The sequence below is a fragment of the Phocoena sinus genome, chromosome 2 (assembly GCF_008692025.1).
Source record: "Phocoena sinus isolate mPhoSin1 chromosome 2, mPhoSin1.pri, whole genome shotgun sequence".
Classification (NCBI taxonomy): domain Eukaryota; kingdom Metazoa; phylum Chordata; class Mammalia; order Artiodactyla; family Phocoenidae; genus Phocoena; species Phocoena sinus.
In genome coordinates this window covers 81731133-81753525 of record NC_045764.1, presented here as the reverse complement: position 1 = coordinate 81753525, position 22393 = coordinate 81731133, and the positions used below count along the sequence as shown (strand labels likewise).

Below are 22393 nucleotides of genomic sequence, written 5' to 3'. Positions count from 1 at the left end.
CAGGTTCAAATGCTAGGCTAGACGAGCAAAACCACACTCCTAAGCCAATGAACTCAGACAACCCCACACTATGTTGGTTGCACTCCTACAGCACAACCCTTCCTGAAGACCAGCCCTGCCTAAGTCCCTAACCACTGGTGGTGGTGGAGGTGGTGGTGGTGGTGATGGTGGTGGTGGTGGAGGTGGTGGTGGTGTGTGTGTGTATGTGTGTATATTCAAGCACATACCCACACACAGTACTGAGACACCATACACCTTCGTGGCGCAGCGGAGTGGATGAGAAAGTCTGATCTTAAAGATGTCCACTCAATGGCTCAAAATCACTATGCTCCAAACCACGAAACAGCCAAGCACAGCGAGGATGATCATGGACTAAAGCTGTAAGATCCAGTGGTGTCTTCCCGCTAGTAATTTTTCTTGCCAAGTCATCACCTGGCTGAAGTGTGTGTCTCCAAACAAAGTCCGAATGCAGGTGAGCTAAGTCTTTGGTTTCTTTGGACTATAAATAACACTTTTTTTTTCTTCAAATATTTCTAAGTATAAACCTGCTATCTTGAGGTCCTGGTCTTTAAAAAATTTTTTTTTTCTTTTAAAGCTTTTCCACCGAGGTTTCAGTTCGTGGTTATTCCTTCATGCTTTGGTACAAGTGCTTGATGAAGAAGATGAGTTGCCCGAATTGGAGCTGCCCTCGTCCTGCCACTTGTCCAGACTCCTCCTCCTTGCGTTCATGAAGAAGTTGCTGACGGTGCTCAGCTCCAACCCCAGCTGCTGGGAAATGGTGATTTGCAATTCTTTGGATGGACGCTTATTTTCCTTGAATATTGCGTGTAGAGTTCGACGCTGGACATCTGTGAAGACCAGCCTGGGCTTTTTGGGTGTGTTGCCTCTATCTTTCCCGTGTTCTTGCTCTTTCCTTTTGCATGCTGCAAAGAAGCACAGAGGGTGTTAGAAGAGACTGCCTGGGAGAATCGAGAGTAGAAAGGCACAGCCCATAAAATCTGTTAGGCACTCCTCATGGCCAAGTTCTGTCTGCTGACCTCTGACTTTAGCACCATCGTGGGCTGCGAGGGAAGTGTACCAAAAGCATGGAGAGTGAGAAGAAGGTGGAGTTCTGTGAGTCCTGGGCATGGGTCCTGGCTTTGATGAGTATCTGTATTTTGTTGGTGGTAAATCAATTAACCAACACCTGGGCCTCGATTTCTCATCTGCAGAATGTTGGGTTTTAGACAAATGAACTTATTGTTCGAATTTTTATATCACTATCTGTAAAGTAGATATAAGAACATCTACCTTGCTGGGTGTGCTAAGCATATATGAAATAATATGTTAAAGATAATGTTAACTGAAGTGCTTTACAAATGCAAAGTTTTATCACCTAGACGTGGTTGTAGCCCTCAAAGGATTTACGGTCTGCTGCTAGTGAAATACTAAGAGCTTACGTGAGGGTGTAAAAACCAAATAAAAAGGAATTGCATTTGCTCCCTTTCTGATTTTTTGTGTTTCCTAAGAAACTGTATGTGAGAAAACTCTGTACAGAGTGTCCTACTATGCCCATCAAACAGTCTTCCACTGATCCTTCAGTGGAACCAGGACTTGGGGAGCTGTGGTGAAACCCACTTCCTCGACACTGGGGCCAAACCTGTGACATTAGCCTCGTTCACCTTTGGGGTCTCCGTGTGCCTCTCTTTTGTTCTTCACGGGAGTCTTACTCTTGGAGTCCCCCTCTTCCCTCACCCATTCCCTACACACGCCTTTTGGTCCTGTATCATGAAGCTGCCTCTAGGCTGCTAGAGCTATTCTGGTGCATCATTTCAATGTGGTCCTCACGTCCGCAGGGTTTGGTGCTGGATCAGGGTCTCCTCACCTCAGATGCTGTACTCCTCTTTCTCGCCTAATGTAGATCACTAGCTTCCACCTGCCAAAGGGGCACTGAATTGCTAATGACTCCCTCCCGCTCCCCGTCCCCAATCTCCACCATCAATGGATCCCTGCAAGCCATCCCCAAATAACCATGCAACTCAAGTAAGAACAGTGCTCCGGTTAGCTCCTACGCCCTAACTCCAATCAGCTTCCTGTCCTGCAGCTCCCCTGTGTAGGGGTTCTGGAGCAGCCGTGGCTACCGTCACACCTGGTTGGCTACACTCTGATGTGCGCTCCAACCACAGCGAAAGGCAAACAGGGCAGGGCGTCTTCCTGGCGGAGGTAGGGACTGTCGCTCTTTCATGTCGCCTCCAGCTGGCTGCCCTGCCTACTGCTCTCTCCTGCTCCACCTCCCCCCACCCCCACCCCGTCCTTTTGTATCCCAGGTTCTCAATTCCTCCTTAGATGGTTCACCAGCTCTGGCTAGATACAGCCTCTGTACTCTCCCCAGGTAGCCCTGCTCTTCAGCCTGCCCCTACCTTTCATTCCCAGCCGCTCCACATCGTGGAATCCCCTAAGGCCTTAGGTGCCCTTTAGCACAAATTAGCTAGGCAATCGGAGCAGCTAAAAAGCTAAGGGGTAAAGGTTGAAGAAGCCTCCAGTCTTTGGAGTTCAATCTAGGAGTCTCCAGGTTTTGTTTTTTTTTTTTGCGGTACGCGTGCCTCTCATCGCTGCGGCCTCTCCCGCCGCGGAGCACAGGCTCCAGACGCGCAGGCCCAGTGGCCATGGCCCACGGGCCCAGCCGCTTTGCGGCATGTGGGATCCTCCCGGACTGGGGCATGAACCCGCGTCCCCTGAATCGGCAGGCGGACCCTCAACAACTGCGCCACCAGGGAAGCCCTCCAGGTTTTTTTAATCATGTGCTATTTAGTAAAAAATGTTTTAAGTATTACATTCCCTTACATTATTTCTTTATAAATGATATGCATGTGTTACTATACTACTGTATTATTATACAGTAGTATAATTAAAAAGCATACACAAAATATAGAAAATTTTAAAGGGGTAAAATAACATAAATAGATATAGAAATTCTCTTCTACAGGTGCATCAGCTTGCCCAGGCCCCAGAGTGCATTTGTCTAACTCCAGGGACCACAGGTCCAATATATCAGGAAATATAAGAATAAGAATTTCAGAATGGACATGAGGGGAGACCTCAGTCATAAAAGAGAGATTTTTAGGCTAGTCAGGTCTTCTTTTATAACACATTCCATAGATCATTGGCTATGCCCTTTGCCCACCATCATGGAAAGCATCAACATAATGGGAAAGATTTATTAAACACCCAGCTCCCTCAGAGCATTGAGCTATATATACTAAACTAGGTGAGAGTCCCCAAATACAGTCCCTCCCCACCAGGAACCCATAGCCTTCACTGGGCAACTAGATTAAGTCCCTGAAAATAAAAGCTGACTAGGCTGAAGTCAAGCCTAGTTAGTTTGAGTCAGCCCATGTAGACACAGCTTTATATAATACTGATACACATGGCTGGTTGATTCATTCACTTACATTCAAAGATGAATATAACACAAGCCTTTCTGTTAAGGAGGTCAGTCTGTGGTTATGTAAGCAAATAACTGCAAAAGCATGAAAAGAGTATACGGGATATTATCTCTGCTTGAGGATATTAAGGAAGGCATCACACAAGAGGGGTGCTTACACTAGGCCCTAAAGGATGAATAGGAGTTTGCTAGTGAGAAAAGTGGGAAAAACTCATTCCCAGCAGGGGGAACAGCATTCGTGAAGGACTGATAAGTAGTAGTAGATTGGTAGTGGGGCAAGAGTACATGCAAGCACATATATACTTCACAGGTAGACAGAGATCAAATTTGAACTATCTTGTAGGTAAGGTTTTGAGTAAGAGTGTCGTGTGATTAAATTTGGGTTTAGAAAAACCCCTCTGGTGGTGGTGTGGGGGATGAATTGGAAAGCATCAAGATTCAGGACCAGTACTCTGTGTATGCCATTCTGACCCCCTTCAGGACTAAGGCACTCACTCATTCTTGTACCTGCTGGAAGAGGCTGGTGGCTCTCAGCTGAGGTCCATACTGGGAATTGCCCTTGGCCAAAGGTTATGCCACCCTGGGGTGCAGTTGGGGGACTAGCCACACCCAGTGGGGGATGGGGGGAGTAGGGGATGGGAGTATGGATGGTGGAGGCTGAAGAAAGTAGGGATGTGTTGGTTTAAGGCTCCCCCACCCCAAACCCTTGCATCAAGTAGGGACAACTCTGAAGGGTTATCTATTTCCAGAGCACCCTGTAGGATTGGTTGAGGCTATTTTTGCAGCTACATCAAAGTTCAAATCCATCTGCCTGGTCTTACTTCCTCCACTCCCCCTACAGGGGTTAATCTCCATAGCCCTCTTCAATACCCTTCCTGCATGCAAGTCTCAGAGTCTGTTTCTCAGAAAACCTGACCTAAGACAGAAGCCAATTAGAAAATCAGTGTAACGAGGACCCCAAGATAGACAATGGCAGTTGAAGATGGAAAATAGGAAGCAAATTTAAGAGCTTCTTGGAAGGTAGAATCAAGAGGAATCAGTAATAACAACCTGGCTGGGAGGCTGGAGTTCGGAACATCTCCCAGGTTTCTGATTGGATGGTAGTAATAAGGCCATTAGGGAATGCAGATGGAGAAATGAGTTTTATGAGAGCAGTAATCACTTCCATGTGGGACAAATCCATTTGAAATGCGTGTTGGACATCCTATTAAAGATCTCCAGTAGGTGGTTGTCTAGCAGACGGCAGGATATATGGGGCCTGGAGCTCAGGGAAGAGATCTGGGTTAGGAATACAGACTGGGAAGTCATTAGGGACCTAGATGGAAAATTGCACAGAACACATACCTATGGAAAAATAAATAACTGAGCATCGGGTGCAGACTCAACTTATTTATCATTCAAAAGGCAGAACAGGGACTTCCCTGGTGGTCCAGTGGTTAAGACTTGGCTTTCCAATGCAAGGGGCGAAGGTTCGATCCCTGATCGGGGGGCTACGATCCCATATGCCTCACAGCCAAAAAGCCAAAACATAAAACAGAAGCAATATTGTAACAAATTCAACAAGGACTTTAAAAATGGTCCACATCAAAATAAATCTTAAAAAAAAGGCAGAACTAAGGGAAATCACAAAGAGATATCTATTTTCTACATAACTAGGGTATCTGAATGACTTCAATGTGGTCCTTAGCATTTGGCAGGACTGAGTGGGCTGAAGCTACTCCAGAGCCACCCTTTCCCAAATGGCATCAGAGGCATGATATTGCCTCAAATAGGAGTTACTTGAAAAGATGGTTTGCAGGCCAAGTACATTTAGAAAAACCTACTATATAGCCTCTTCCTCAAAATGAGTAATACGTGGGCTTCCCTGGTGGCGCAGTGGTTGATAGTCCGCCTGCCGATGCAGGGTACGCGGGTTCGTGCCCCGGTCCGGGAAGATCCCACATGCCGCGGAGTGGCTGGGCCCGTGAGCCATGGCCGCTGAGCCTGCGCGTCCGGAGCCCGTGCTCCGCAACGGGAGAGGCCACAGCAGTGAGAGGCCCGCGTATTGCAAAAAAAAAAAAAAGAAAAAAGTGTAATATGTGTTTAACAAATATAATTTTGTTTCACAAATTTATTTAATTCCAGAACCTTGTTTGGTAGAGACTGTCTATCAGTGTCTCATATAATACTAATGTTGTGGAAATGCAGTTTGGAAGTTCCTAACCCGAGCTCTCAATGTTAGAACCTGGAAAGTGGGATTCTCCTGGAGCAAGGAGGCTGGCAGACTCATAATGTCTCTCCAGGGCAGGCTGGCATAGTGCCTGGCTATAAGGGGAGTTCAGTACCCATATGGGTGCTGGATGGGGTGTCTGTGATTAAATGTGTGTGGTTTTACCTGGAAAGAACTTTGTGCAGAAGCTGGAGTGGCTTCTGGAAGGAAGGAAGCAGAGATATCTGTAGAATGGAGAGTGGACTAAAGCTTGTTGACAGTCAGTGGGTAACCTCAACAAGGTGCCCAGGAGAAGCAACCCACAGAAATAAAATCATGCTTCTAGAAGCTTGTACAGAATTATAGTTGTGAGACCTGTTAAGAGAATATAAATGAGAGCAATGCTTTGGCATTCCCATGGAATTCATTTCAAGGTAGAGATTACCCATTATAAGGTAGGAAATCAGCAACTGGTCCACACAAGTGTGCAGTGGAGAGAGAGAGAGAGAGTGGGAGCAAAGTCTGACAACAGGAACTACTGCTTAGGGAAGAGCATTGCATGTGTTTTATGGGTAAGTTATACTTTTTTGTGTGGGTGTACAGTTTTCATTAAAGATAGAATAGTTATTATAGAACTGGATTAAAGGGAAGAGGATTCCTGTTGCACGTGTAAGGTAGTACTGAAGAGGAAGAAGACCCGTCATGAGTCACCTCCATGAAGGTGGGCAAGCAGATATGTTTGCAGGATGCAGTGGCAAAGTGTAGTGGGGCTGTCTCAGGTGACTTTGATCTTCTCTGGGAATGAGGTCACCTACAGTCAGTACTATATGGGAGACAGAAGCAGACGTGGAAGATGGTAAAAGGCAGAGAATGATTTTGTGCACCACAAGAATAAAAGATTATAAAGAAATTTTTTTTAAAAAAAGCAATGCATGAGGCTGTGGGCAAAGGACAAGCTTTCATCTCAGGCATGACTGGGGCCTATGCTTTGCCCATAGTTGGCAGGACAGAGCCAAGGGTATTTCAAGAAATATGAATTCTGCAGGATGTTGAAAGGCATTCCATGAATATTGAGTTTCGAGTTTAGGCAGTTTGGGAAATGCTGAGTTAATTAATGATTAAGCAAGCTTCTTTAATGCAGGACTTCTCAGAGCCTTTAATATGCTAATGTGCACTGATACTTTCTAGTGTATGGGGTCTCCCAAACTTATTTGATTAAGCAACTCTTTATTCAGGGAATTTCTCTCAGGAATGGTGTTGCTTAGAACAGTGTCTCTCAAAATGTGGTTGCCAGACCTATGTTGGTCTGTAAACTGTTACTGACCTGCAGCAAGATCAGAAAATTGAGAATAAGCAATTAGAAAGTTTTGTGGCAGCTTGACATTGCTCCAACATTCTGTGATTATTGTTTTACTGATACATTTTTTATTGTATTATCAAAACTATTGGTCCAGAACAGATGGAAATTGGAAACAAACAACTACTCCTTCACTGTTTAAGAAGCCCTGTCTTAGAATACACTTTATAAAACATGATATACAGTAACATCCTAGAATCGGCTGTCAGCCAAGCATTTGTATATCAACTTATATTCATTTTCCTGATTTAACGTCACAAAGGACATTACAACATCTAAACTGCTGATTGAACTATGCAAAAGTCTGCCAAGAATTTTTCTGGGAACAAGCAGGCACATTGCTCTACACCTGAAAACAACACAACGTTGTACATCAACTATAGTTCAATAACAGTTACCAAAAAAAAGATCTGTTGTACCAAATTAAAAAAAATAAGTAGGCACAGACATGTGGGCCTGGGAGACATTTATAAAGCCAGACGGACTTACAATACAACTTCTTAGATGAACCTGGGCTCACAGGACACAAGCTCAAGGCCCAGCTCTGTGGCCACTGATAGATGTGTGATCTTGGGCAAGTCCATCGCCTTCTGGAGCCTTAGTTTACCCAGCTGCAAAACAGAGGACAATGGCCTTCTTTCCTCACAGGATTATAATAAGCGTTAAATAAGATAAGCTATGCTGAAGTGATTGTTAAAACTATAAACGCTTAAGAAGTGTTCTAGATGTTTGCAAATTAATATTCAGATCCTTCCTTTTTTCTTTGGTCAAGATGCAAGTATAAACATTGAATTTACACAGCAGGCTCAGGTCTTTGCTCTGTCTCTAGCCTGTGATATAAACTTGGACACATGACTTGATCTGTTTTTCTGCATCCTTTCAATGAGCAGGCAGTATTCTAAGGCCCCGGCAGGCTTGAAAGCCCTGTGAGTCAATGAATACACCCCTGTAGTGTCTTTCCTGGTTTCCAAAGTCTAACATTATCTCAGTTAAAAAATTTCCAAGGTAACCTTACTCTGTCTTTTAGAATATATAGCCACTATGTTGACTATTCCATTTCACCTTCTCCATCCTTACGGCTTCTCAAAAAGAGCAGGTAATGGCTCTGCGGGGACACCAGCCAGTCCTGCAAATAATCCGGATCCACATTCACCTGAATGAAGGCGATCAAACACAAACTCACATTCCTCACAGTTGCTTCGACCTCATAAGCTTTAGAGATTAAAACAATAACAACAGCAACTACCACAGACCCTGCGAACAGTTATGCATTTGCCCTCCTAGGACTCTGAGCCATTAAACAATAGGTACTCTATATTTTTACTAGTTTCTACTTTTTCATTAAAAATGTAGGAAAATTTGCTTAACTTGCTTCCTGAGGTTCTTGGCATATTTGTCCCAGAGTTGGCTGCTTCACATAGGATGGAATTGTGGATTAGAAGAGGCTGTCTTCTTCGGGGCGGTAGTATATGTTTCAACGTGCCCTTATGGAAGGAACGCCAAGGGTCCAGGTAGAATGAGGGTGTACGTTATATTCCCAGTCTATGAGGGAGGAAGGTTCTGTAAAAACACTGCTCTAGTTGTCAAAAGTTTAGGGTTCTGGCTCTGTCATTAATTAGTTGAATGGCTGGGTTAAACCCCTTAACCAGGCTGGGTCCAGCTTCCTTAACTGTATAATGAAGGGACTTGACTAAATAACTTACAACCCCTTCTAGGTGCAGCTCTATGACTTGACGTATGTAAAGTCAACATGACTCCAGAGGGAAGATGTACAGTTCAGATTTCTATGTCATAAATGGGCACTCGGAGAAGTGTGAGCGTTGAACGGTTCACTCTAGCTGGCCCCTCCCGGGCCCCCTCCCCCCTTTTGTAAGGCCATCCCTGTGCCAACACCTCCTTCTCCCTCCTGGCAGGCAGTGGGGAGAGAAGACTTTTGGGGCGGAACACTTGCAGGTGAGGTAGGAAAGGGAACAAGACCTGTGTGCTTAGTAAACAATACTACCAGGTAAGACCCGAAAATTGAACTTCATAAACTGTAATCACAATTTGTAAAGGTCCTTTAGAAAATTTTCACTGATCTTAGTTATACTGAAGAGGAATATGGAGAAATGTGTGTGTGTGGTGGATGCACAGACAAGTGACCGGGGAGCCACAGTACCTGCTAGAATAAGCTGGGGATGCAGCCAGATGAATGGTAAGCCATGGGTCTGTCACTGTAGAGACATTATTTAATTTTAGCAACAGCTCTGTGAGGCATCGAATCTAATAGGAAATTTGGGAATTTAACCTGAGGAGAGGACAGTTGGGCCTCAGGGTCTGGATGGTGAACCCTAGAGAGGCAGGATGAAAGGCCTGCGCGGGCGGGGCTGAGACAGAGCCAGGCCTGGGTGATTCAAATCACATTTATTTGGTGGTCTGACTCTGAGGGACTGAGGAAGGAGACTGTATGCCTGCAGCTTCCCCAATCACATGTGGCTTCTACCCTGAGAGTCCTTGCACTATGGCCGTGTACTTCCTCCATACAACTGCTCCAGGGTCTGCTGTCCTCATGTGATTGAGGCGAGGTGGGCCAGGGAGCAGTAAGGGAAAGGGCTGGGATTCCAGGGCATGGTGAAACTGCCCTGTCATCTCAAGGGGTCTGCTAGCGACACAGTGTCTTCCCCCTGAAGGCCGGTGCCAGTGCTGAAAACTGCAACCTGCAGGGCCAAGGGCTCTTGAACAGGTAAGCCTGCGATGTCCCAAGTCACTCAGGGGAGGTCCGGCCTGGATTTGGAGGAGGCGGGTCCAGGCAGCTGCTAGGGCCCTCAGCTCCTTTGCTGCTCCAGTGCCTCCAGGGAAGGTAGGGTGCACTGGGAAGGCAAAAAGCACACTCTGAAATTCTACCCAGATTCCTGACCGACTTGGTAGTAACATTCCTGCACACCCTGCTCTGGGGAGCTTGGGGCTTCGGGGACAGAGAAAAAGGATAAAAAAGCAGCGGCGCCAGAATAGGCAAATCCATAGGGACAGAAGGAAGTTGGTGGTTGCCTGTGGCTGAGTATGTAGTGGGGGGAAATGGGTGGGACTGCTAATGGGTATGGGGTTTCTTTTGGGGGAGGTGATAAAAAGGTTCTAAAATTGATTGTGGTGACGGTTGCACAGCTCTGTGAGTATATTAAAAACCACTGACTTATACTCTTTAAATGGGTAAATTGTATGGTATGTAAATTACTTCTTAGTAAAACTATTTAAGAAAGAAGTAGCTGGGCGTGCATACAGGGTGAGCCCTCTGCTCTCACTTCCCACCGAGAGGAAACCTCTTCTGGACTGGGGCAGGGACAAGGGGGGTTGCTGTTCATGTCTACTGAGCCCCCAAACACTGTCTCTTGACAGCTGAAACTGCTTTTCAGAGTAAACTCTACAAGACAATACATGTTCGTGGAGGAACAAGCATGCAAATAAAACAGATTTCAGTAAAACAAGAATGGAGGAACCATGAAAGTGAACGTGGCAGGTTCCCAAGCCCATTTTACAGGCCAGCACCCATCCTGTGGAGATCACAGAGCCAGTGGGTGGGCTGCCACAGCTTCAGGATTAGAGCTCAGACTCCAGGAGTGCTGGGTCATAGTGTTATCTGCTTTGCCTTGAGTTACTGTGCTGTCCTGTGCATATTTTTATAAGCCAGGCCCCCAGTTGTTTTGTCAGCTCTTAAGCAGCAAATTTGGAGAACACAGTATAAAGTACAATTTGAAAAGCTACTCCAGTGAGTTCTAACTGATATGGCCACGGGCAGCCTTTACATGGGAAGGGAACTCCTGCACAGACTATCTGGAAACAGTGATGCCCAGGAGAGGGAGGTGGGGCCGATACAACCTGCTGGACACAAGCTAGCTTTTCTGGTATCTGTGACTTTGTGGGTAGCTCAAGCACCTGTGGAAACTCATCTGGGCATGAGTGTGAAAGACCTAAGAAAAACATGCAAAGAGCAGATGTTCTTAGTCAAGAACGATCACTATAACTCACCCCTGTACCTTGCTTTATGGTACTTAAATCACCTCCATTAAACCTTCCCACGTGATCCCCACAAAACTCAGGTGAGGTAGAAATGGGTATTATGTCTTTTTCTGTAGGCGAAGAAACAATGTCAAAGAGGTCAGGAGACTCGCCTATGGGCACGCAGCTGGCTCATTGGGTGACCTCCAACTCCACTGTGCCCTGGAGGCAGATGTCAGCATGGTGGACACATCGTGAAAACTTTCCCCAGGATGGTTACACGGGCAGGAGTAGCTGGTGAGGGGAGCCCGGGAACCCAGAGCCACAGTGCATGGGGTAGGAGCAGGTAGCCGGCCAGGCGGCAGGCCTGTTGTCAGCCAGAAGGCTCTGGCTGAAAGGATGGCAGTTGGCCCATCCAGGAAATCGGGCTGCATGAAGGGAACTCAGGCCGGGAAGGGCACGGAAGACCCACGCTGGCCTGGGAGGGGGACCAGAGTGAGTCTAGTTTCAGTAGCGGGACAGAGGAGCACTAGACGCTGTCTCTGTGTGGATATCGGCTCTGAGAGGAAGCAAAAGAAAACTAAAAACTTGGCTAAAGCCAAGAGAGGTCTGCTGCATCACATACAGGCTGGAAGAGTCGCCCGAACCTCTCACAACCCCACCCTGTTTGCTTCTGTAACTGAGCTGTCCAGGACAGAGACCTGCCTTCCCTCCCATCTGCTGCCTGGAGTCCTTCTGGAGACAGCATATAACATATCTCCATCAATCTCTCTTCTCTAGGGACAGCTCCACAGCTGTAGCCCAAGAGGCAGGGCTACTGGACTTTATGATCAAAGGAGGGCAGAGGCTGCCTGGGCCTGGGGGGCATGGAAGAGGATCAGCTGAAATGTACAGCTGCTTCCCCTGTGCTAAGCCACACACATGTATCACCTTATGATGTCACTCAACAATTGTGGGAAGCAGGTGCTATTACAGCTGTAGGCTGCTTCCCTGGGCAGCCCCACTGCTCACAGGTGCCCACGATCTGCACTTCTTCTGATCTCCACCCACCTGTCTGCCTAACCTGGCTTTAGACTGAGCATTTATTTAAGAATAAAATCGTGGTGGTGGTTAAAAAAAAAAGTTTACGTTTGTTTACAAATGCACAGCCTGAGGCTCAGAGGTTAAGGGATTGGCCCAAGGTCACCCTAATAGTAAATGGTGGATCTGAGAAAAGTGCCAGGGCAGGGTCCAGTGACAGTGTGGAGGTGATGGCGTGGAGAAGGCGATGGTGTGGAGGAGGCGATGGTGTGGTGGTGGTGATGGTGTGGAGGAGGCGACGGTGTGGAGGTGGTGATGGTGTGGAAGTGATGGTGTGGAGGAGGTGATGGTGTGGTGGTGGTGATGGTGTGGAGGTGATGGTGTGGAGGAGGTGATGATGTGGTGGTGGTGATGGTGTGGAGGTGATGGTGTTGAGGAGGCGATGGTGTGGTGGTGGTGATGGTGTGGAGGTGATGGTGTGGAGGAGGTGATGGTGTGGTGGTGGTGATGGTGTGGAGGTGATGGTGTGGAGGTGGTGATGGTGTAGAGGTGATGGTGTGGAGGAGGCAATGGTGTGGTGGTGGTGATGGTGTGGAGGTGATGGTGTGGAGGTGGTGATGGTGTAGAGGTGATGGTGTGGAGGAGGTGATGGTATGGTGGTGGTGATGGTGTGGAGGTGATGGTGTGGAGGTGATGGTGTTGAGGAGGCGATGGTGTGGTGGTGGTGATGATGTGGAGGTGATGGTGTGGAGGTGGTGATGGTGTAGAGGTGATGGTGTGGAGGAGGCGATGGTGTGGTGGTGGTGATGGTGTGGAGGTGATGGTGTGGAGGAGACGATGGTGTGGTGGTGGTGATGGTGTGGAGGTGATGGTGTGGAGGAGGCGATGGTGTGGTGGTGGTGATGGTGTGGAGGTGATGGTGTGGAGGAGGTGATGGTGTGGAGGTGGTGATGGTGTGGAGGAGCTGGGGCTCAGGTATACCTCAGGCACAGACTGGGAGGACATCAGAGAATCACAACAGCTTTCACTTTCCATGGCTCCTGAAACAGCTCTTTTTGTGTGATTCTAGACTATCTTAGTTCTGCTTTGTCTTCTCTCATTTTTTCAGTGTTCCCTGTGGTACAGGCTGAACATGAAACAGAAAGGTGAACTGAGAATCCTGTTAAATGAATGCATTTTCATACCCCTGTGATACTTGCATCCATCCTCTTGCTGGCCATTCACTGTCACATGCACACATTTTCCTGGGCACAGGCCCAAGCTTTTTGAGACTCACCAGAAGAGACATGACCACCAGACCCTTCCCTCCTCGAAGCTCCTTCCCTGCATTGCAGCTTCAGAAGAACCGGTGGGAAGAAAAGCTGCTGTCTCGCACCTGCTCCTTCAGTCAGTAACAAGAGGTAATGTGGCTCTTTAATGAAAGGTTGGCTCAGGAATTCTGATTTTTAAATTCCTAAACTTCTGTTAATGCCTGATCCATTGGGGTTTATCACATCAGTCTCCTTCATCTTAAAGAGCCCCTCAATAGTTTGGGCTATAATAATAATAATTGGAAATATGTGATATCGATGCCCTAGTTATGATGTTGATTCTGCAAAACAGTCAAAACAAATGGCAGACCTGATGAATTACATGCTTATTATGCATTATTGTCTCATGCAGGCCTATTGTGAATTGTAAGTCTTAGCTTATTGATCCCATTTCTTTAATTAATAGCCATATATAACACTTTATAATATTCACAGCAATTGGAAGTTATAAAATGGAACTCCTTAAAAAATAACCTACAATTTTGACTTTTCGCCAAGTCATCAGACGTTTTTCATAGTTAATTTCAAATTAGTGGTTTTCCTTGTTTGCATTTCTGGAAAGTCATCTGTAGAGTCAATTGTAAATGCTGTTCTCCCAATGACACATGTAGTATACAATTGGCTTCACAAGGGTCTCTAGTAAGCTTGACAGGAAAGCCCTTCTTGGCCGCTCCATTAAGATAGTCAAGGACCTCGACCCTCTGACCCCAATCACCTTTTCCACTTCACTTCCCACAACTGCTCACCCACCATCCACACTGAGCCACACTGTTCAGAAGTCAGTCCTAAATACATTATGAATGTTCACACCTCTACTCCTTTGCTCAAGCTGTTCCCTCACCCAGAATGTCCTTCCTTCTCTTTCTTGTCCCTATGTAATCAAGGCCCAGCTCAAGCATTTCATTTTCTATTAAGGCTTCTCCATCCCCTCTCTCATCTGGGGTGAATTGTGGTCTCCTGTGCCCATAGTGCTCCCCAGATAACTAGCTATTACCTACCCATCTCTCTCACTAGGAATCCGTGAGTTCTGTAAGAGTAGACCATGGATTATTTCTTTGGCATACTCAGCATCCTTGTTGGATAAATAAGTCAGATGTGGCCCCAGAGAACATGGGGAGACATCTGAGACACAGTCCTTTTAAAGTCCCCAGGTGATTCTAACACATAGGCTAGGCTGAGAACCACTATTCTAAATCAGTGCTTCTCAAACTTGAGTGTACAAACTTGAGTCATTTGGACATTTTGTTAAGATGAAGATTCTGATCCAGCAGGTTTGGGCAGAGCCTGAGATTCTGCACATTTAACAAGCTCCCAGTTGCTCACTGCTCAGTTGCTGGTCCAGGATGGCACTCTGAGTAAACAGGGTCTAGAGTCCAGACCAGAAATTGTAAGGCGTGGGTCAAATACATCAACATCACCTGGGAGCATGACGGGGAGGCTTGTTCAAAATGTATATTGCAGAACCCTATCTTATCCCTACTGAATTAGATTCTCTGAGAGAATGGGATTCAGAAACACACATTTTAAACAAGTTTCCCAGGTAATTTAGAATAAAGTTGGAGGAGATTCTGTCATTAACTGATAGAACTTCCTAATGCCAAGGGGCAGAGGGGCGGCTGCTGTGGAGCTGGAGAGCACCCCCTCTGGCAAATGAGGGTACTTCACACCCATGCCTCCCTCTTCCTCCTGATTATCCACCAGGCTGGCAACGGAACAGAAACAAATAACTGGGGGCTTATCTTCTTTTACGTCACACCTCCACACGCATGCTGACAAAAGGACTGTGATTAGTCTGCACTGCACCTGTTTTATGGTTGCTACATTTAGGATCTTTTAAAGTATTATTTTACATAATAACATGTCGGCACAAAGGCACACACACACACACACACACACACACACATATCACAAACCTGTTCTGCATATTTCAGGCTGTGCTTCTCAAACTTTAGTATGCTTTAGAATCATTTAGAGAGCCTGTGAGAAGACAGATTACTGGGCTCTTCCCCTGAGTTTCTGAATCAGCAGGATTTCTAGCAAGTTCCCAAGTGATGTTGGGGCATATGAATGGGGGAAGAATTGAAAATGAATGTTACAGAAAAATTTTCTAGCAGGTTTGTTTATTTTACAGGTATGGCTGAAGCAATTTTGAAATTATTTTAGATGTATTTTAGGATTGAGCAAATGAGTAAGTGTGTGTGTGTGCTGGGGGGTGGATATGTTATTGAGTGCCAGGGTTCTCACTGTAGAGGAAGGGACACACAATTATGGAATGAGGGTAGGCAAGAAGAAATCCTACGGGGATATATTGCAATTAGATGTGGAGGTACTTGTGCGAACTCATGATTTTAAAAATATGTATGTAAGCATGTTTATGTGCACATGTATATTATATATGTATGAGTGCATATGTATATTTGTGGTGTGTGTGTGTGTGTGTGTGTGTGTAAATATACATGCATATTTTTCCTGGATTTTTCTGAGGAGGCCAAAAAACAAAGTCATGCTACTAGCCATGAGCACACCTAGTGACCAGGCCTTCTTAGTCTCTCATACCATTCCCCACCAGAAAAAACCAGGGCTCATCAAGGAAAGGGCAGATTCTAGGGCTGGGACAGGGTAGGTAACAGATAAGCTTGGAACATCTTATTATGATGCCAGAAAGTAAAAGAAAAAAAAAAAATGGAGGAGAAGGAGGAGGAAAAGAACGATGGAAACAAGTCACAAGAACAGAGGAGCCAGATTAAAGGGGCTCCCACTGTCCAATGTGAGACAGCTTGAGCACCAAAATAGGTAAGTACAGAATTGAATTAGAAACCATTGGGAAAAAAGGAATGTGTGAATCTTATCCAATAACAAATGGATAAGTAAATGAGAGAGAAGGGGCTCTTGCTCACAGAAGAAAGCTGAGAGCTGACTGTCAAACAAGGCAGGAATGCCGGAGATGGAAAATCATTTTAAAGCCGTCGTGATAAACAGGTCAGGCAAGAATCAATAGATGCTAAATCTGTGGGGAATTCTGATGAAGAGTAGGATATCTGCATAATCTTAAAGTATCTCCCCACAGACTGCTTATTAGCTGTAAGAGAGAAAGAGAAAAAAATATGTGATTATACAGTGGAGAAATTAGGCAACACTTCGACCAAGTGATCAGAATTAACTCTCCAGTTAAGTGGGAGACAGACAGACTTCATGGGCCTCCAGATGTGATCCCCAGAGAAGGACACACCTCACCCATGCAGCTTTCTGGGCAAGAAAGCACCGCCTCAATCTAATCACGAGGAAACATCAGATAAACATAAAATGAGAAATATCTTTTTTTTTTAAAGTGGGGACTATATTCTTCAAACATTTCGATGTTATAAAAGGTTAAAAAAGGCTGTGGAAATGTTTAAGGTTAAAGAAAAGAAGAGATATGAAACTTAATCCCAGACTGGATCCTCTCCTGGAGAACAATGCTGTGAAGGACATTACTGGGTCAACGGACAAAAGTGAACTGTGGCTACAGAAGGGAAGGTTCATACTCGTGGAAATACATTCTAAAGTATGTAGGGGTGAGGGGCCATGATGTATGTAACGTACTCTGAAACAGTTCATGAAAAAAAACTCTGTGCATTTGAGAGTGAGAGAGAAAGAGAGATTGAGAGAGAGAGAGAGAGAGAGAGAGAGCATGCATGTGTGCACAGATGATAAAGCAAATGGGTCAAAATGTTAACAACTGGTCAACTGGTGGGTAAATGGTTTATGTTCTTATTTTATTTTTGCACCTTTTGAAAAATTTGAAAAAAACTTCCAAATAAAATGTTCTTAAATCATGCTTTTGAATAATATTTAATGACACTGAGATAAGTTTGACTGTAAATTCTTTATGAGCTCAATTTTGTGAAAAATTAAAATTGTATCTTATTTAGGTAATTTAAAAAAGCTAGAAGGAAACAAACCAACACATAAACAGGTATCAACTCTGGGTTATGGGATTATGGATGATTTGATCCTGTCGTATGTTTATAGTGTTTCATATTTTCCAAAGTTATGAGAGAAAAATTATTTTTGAAAGAGGAAAACAAATATTCAGAAAAGTTCTGCGTATGTTGCTGACTGCTGTGCCATTGACTGATAATAGCAAAAACAAAACAAAACCAAAAAGTTGAAATCATTGAAATGTCCAATGAAAGGTTGTTGGAGAGGTTATGTAAATTATGATGCTTCTGAAATATTATATAGTCATAAAATTTATGTTTGCCCAATCAATTTATGGACCAACCTAAGCATCCAAAAATAGGGGATTGGTTAAATTATAGCATAGTTGTAAAACATAAAATGTGCAGAAAGCTTTTTGATCCAGAGCGCTCCAGGAGCAGAGGGAGGGCTTTGACCTCTTTGCTGTCTTGCAAACTGTAAATACCCTATCTATACATATCTGCTAAATGAATAAGTGCTACTGGTGAGGTATTTGGGGGGGGTCAGGAATGGTGGAATTACCAGGGGGTTTTATTGTCTCCAGTTTTCTTTTATGTATTTTCAAATATTCTATCATAAATTTAATAACATGGGATTTTTAATTTAAAAAGTTATAATATAGTATGTATGGATCATCTCATTGAGAAGAGATTGGAAAGATATTCACAAAAAGGGGGTTATCTCTGTTTGGGGGTGTTATGGGTGATCCTTGTCACCTTTTTTCTTGATTAGTAGTAATAATTTTACAAAGAAGTTATTTTTAAAAGACACTGGACCATCATTAAAAAGTCTACAAATAATAAACGCTGGAGAGGGTGTGGAGAAAAGGAAATTTCTTGCACTGTCGGTGGGAATGTAAATTGGTGCAGCCACTATGGAGAACAGATGGAGGTTCCTTAAAAAACTAAAAAAAAAGTTATCATATAATCCTGCAATCCACTCCTAGGCATATATCTGGGGAAAACTCTAATTTGAAAAGATATATGCACCCCTATGTTAATTGCAGCACTATTTACAATAGCCAAGACATGGAAGCAACCTAAATGTCCATTGACAGATGAATGGATAAAGAAAATGTGGTGCAGGGGCTTCCCTGGTGGCGCAGTGGTTGGGAGTCCGCCTGCCAATGCAGGGGACGCGGGTTCGTGCCCCAGTCCGGGAGGATCCCACATGCAGCGCAGCGGCAGGACCCGTGAGCCATGGCCACCGAGCCTGCATGTCCAGAGCCTGTGCTCCGCAACGGGAGAGGCCGCAACAGCGAGAGTCCCGCGTACCACAAAAAAAAAAAAAAAAAAAAAAAATGTGGTGTAGATATACAATGGAATATTACTCAGCCATAAAGAAGAATGAAATAATGCTATTTGCAGTGACATGGATGGACCTAGAGATTATCATATTAAGTGAAGTAAGTTAGACAGAGAAAGACAATATCATGTGATATCGCTTATATGTGGAATCTAAAACATGATACAAATAAACTTATTTACAAAACAGAAATAAACTCACAGACATGGCAAACAAATTCGTGACTACCAAAGGGGATAATGGGGTGGGAGGGGGAGATAAATTAGGAGTTTGGGATTAACAGATACACACTACAAAATATAAGATAGATGAACAGCAAGGAACTGTTGTATGGCATGGGGATCTATATTCAGTGTCTTGTAGTAACCTATAATGGAAAAGAATCTGAAAAAGAATATATATTCTCTCCATCTCTGCTGACAATGGCAGGCAATCCGACCCTCATCATCTATTGCCACCCTCCTAGCTAGTCCCCTGCTGCTGCTACTTCTCCTATCGGCTCACACAATGCTACCTTTCAAAAGCACAAGCCTGACAACTTCACTCTACTAGAGGTCACAACTTTCTTCAGCTCCTGCTGTCACAGACCCAAGTCCCTTGGCTGGCACAGGCATACAAGATCCTATGTACTCTCTTTTCAGTCTTCTTTCCAGGTTCCTCCCTGCTCCCACATAACTGTTTTCCTGCCTATCCCAGCACTCATCAAGGACATTGTAAGTATTTGTTTCCCCACACACATCCTCCCGTGAGCTCCTCCAGGATACCGCACGTTGTGCCTCTTTTGAGCCCCAGTACTTAGCCCAGCGCCCTTCAAATAGGAGGTACTCCATCAGCCTGAGGGCAAATGAAGGAAAATGGACCTTCTGAATGATGTAATATGACCCTCAGTGACTTGAATGGGCACATGAATTTCCTACGGATCTTGTCAAGGTGCAGGTTCAGATTCAGTAGGTCTGGGGTGGAACCTGAGAGTCTGCATTTCCTTATGTTCTGCTGCTGGTCTGGGGACCACACTGAGTAGTAAGGACCCAGAGAACAATAAGAGTTTTTCAGATGGAAGAGAGTATGGATACAATCATTCTTATAGGAATATTGAATTTTTTTAACATCTTCATTGGAGTATAATTGCTTTACAATGGTGTGTTAGTTTCTGCTGTATAACTAGGTGAATCAGCTACACGTATACATATATCCCCATATCTCCTCCCTCTTGCGTCTCCCTCTCACCCTCCCTATCCCACCCCTCTGGGTGGTCACAAAGCACTGAGCTGATCTCCCTGTGCTATGCGGCTGCTTCCCACTAGCTATCTATTTTACATTTGGTAGTGTATATATGTCCATGCCACTGTCTCACTTTGTCACAGCTTACCCTTCCCCCTCCCCGTGTCCTCAAGTCCATTCTCTACATCTGCATCTTTATTCCTGTCCTGCCCCTAGGTTCTTCAGAACCATTTTTTTTTTTTTTTAGATTCTATATATATGTGTTAACATACAGTATTTGTTTTGCTCTTTCTGACTTACTTCACTCTGTATGACAGACTCTAGGTCCGTCCACCTCACTACAAATAACTCAATTTCGTTTCTTTTTATGGCTAAGTAATTAGGAATATTGAATTTTTGAGTGAACTTTTAACATCAAAAGAGATAAAAGAAGTAAAATATTATATAATGATATAATATATATATTATATATCATTAAAAAATAAACGTAAAGCTATGGAACTATAGGTTATTCCAGAAAAAGGGTAAAATAAATAACAAAGGGGCAAAAATATAAGTCATTTGCTCTTAAATTCTCAATATCAATATTCTTTTTTTAATAGAAATATAGTTGATTTACAATGTTGTGTTAGTTCCTGGTGTACAGCAAAGTGATTCAGTTATACATATATATATATATATATATATATTGTTTTTCAGATTCTTTTCTATTATAGGTTATTACAATATATTGAATATAGTTCTCTGTGCTATACAGTAGGTCCTTGTTGTTTATTTTATACATAGTAGTGTTCAATATCAATATTCTAATTATCAACTTGGAGTTATAGTAGAATCACCTGGGAGGCTTTTTAATCAGCATATATTTTCTTGCCACCTCTCTGCCACCAACCTGATTTGAGGTATATGAAACTCTCCGTCCACCCCTCCCCACTACAAAAAACTACAGCCTTGGAGAAAGCTTTTGTTACTGATGGGAAGGCATCGTTTCACTCAGCTGTGCTGGGGAAGAAACAAGCTTCCAGCTATACAATAATTCGGATCCAAGAAATCTTCTGCAAAGGGGTTTTACCCACGGCATCCACACATGCTATTGTTCCCTCTGCCTGAAAACCTCTTTCCCCATTTCTGACCAAGTCCTGTTTTTTTTTTTTTTCCAGAGCTTCAAAACTATTCCTTCATCACACCCTAAACCGTTCCTTCTTGGCACAAAAAAGCAACCAAGCTATTTGTCTCTCTTCCCCACTAGACTATGAGCTCCAAAAGATTTGTTTGTGCTCAGTACATCCCCAGTACTGAGCACAGCACTGTCATAGCTGTACTCAAATGAATAAAGAAAAAACCACTCTTTCCATATCTAATGAAATTTCCTCTTTCTCATCTTATGCCCTGTCCACAGTTGGCCAGATGCAATTCCTAAGAGAGCTGACATTTAGTACAGGGCTAAGAACTGTGTAAATGACAACTGAAATGTCCTGGGGTTTATTTGGTCCAAGTTGTTCAGGTTGGGGAATCAGACAGAAACAATCTTTTTCCTCCCCAAAGTTAAAATTAAATAATATTTACCTGTTACAAAACATGTATATTTAAGATAGGAAGCACAGGAACTAAATGAACACTGATGAAGGCAGCACCTGACAAAAGAACTAGAACATCTGCTGTCTGTGAAGCTATAAGGGTGTTCTCTCCTTTTATCTCTAGCCTTTCCCTACTGGAGGTACCACTCTTAGCAACTTGAGTTTATTATTAACTTGTTTTTTCCACATACCTACGTATCTCTAAACAATAAGTTGTTTAGCATTTCTTGCTTTTAAGCCTTGAAAAAATGGTATTGTTCTGGTGTGATTTTCTATAGCTTGTTCTTCTTTTTTTAAAAAAGAAATTCAACACTGTTCCTAAGACTCAACTATGCTGTTGTGTATAGCTGTGGCTCATTCATTTTCATCACCCCAATATACTCCTGCATTATATGAAGACATCACAGTTTATTCCTGCATTCCTCGTCAGTGGGCATTTGGGATGTTTCTGGTTATTTGTTCTTAGAAGCAACGCGGTTACAGACCATCCTTGTACTCATCTTCAGGAGCACCTGTGAGCTTATCTAGGGTATATACCAAGGGGTAGACTTCGTTCAGCTGTGGGTGCAGGTTTATAAGCCAAATTATCTTTTGAAGCAACGGTGGCAATTTACATCCCCACCAGCAGTGCATGAATTCCCGATGATCCACATCCTTACCAACGCAGGTATTGTAACCTCAAGCTGAAATATTTTTGTGCCAGAAGGCAGTGCTCCTGACTGGAAAGGCTCTTTCCTACTGGCCATCTGATAGGAGAGCCTGATCTGAGACTCTGCCCAAGAGATGGGTGCCAGGGACTTACACCTTGTTGAATCCTGACTTTGGGACAGAGCATTAAATTGAGAAAAGAGACGGTCATGGATACACAGTCATCATAGAAGGCAATCATTCATAGAATGTGCGATCTGGAAGGACCCTAAGGCCAAATCCTTCATTCTACATTTAAGGAGACTGAGACCCAGAAAGGTTAAATGACAAGTTCTCAGAGCTAATTAGTACAAAAACTTGTCTCTGGGGCTCTCATTTCTTAGTCTAGAGTTTTTTTTTTTTAATATGTTT

At 44.1% G+C, this 22393-nt stretch overlaps 1 protein-coding gene across 1 annotated transcript in view; it reads right to left on the bottom strand.

Annotated features, from left to right (window-relative positions):
- Positions 1 to 520: 520 nt before the first annotated feature.
- The window catches only part of ONECUT1 (one cut homeobox 1), a 32869-nt gene continuing 10996 nt past the window's right edge, over positions 521 to 22393 (bottom strand). Inside the window, exon 2 of the mRNA XM_032624160.1 lies at positions 521 to 923. Coding sequence (XP_032480051.1) covers positions 631 to 923 — 293 coding nt within the window. The 3' untranslated portion in view covers positions 521 to 630. The remainder of the gene's footprint in view (positions 924 to 22393) is intronic.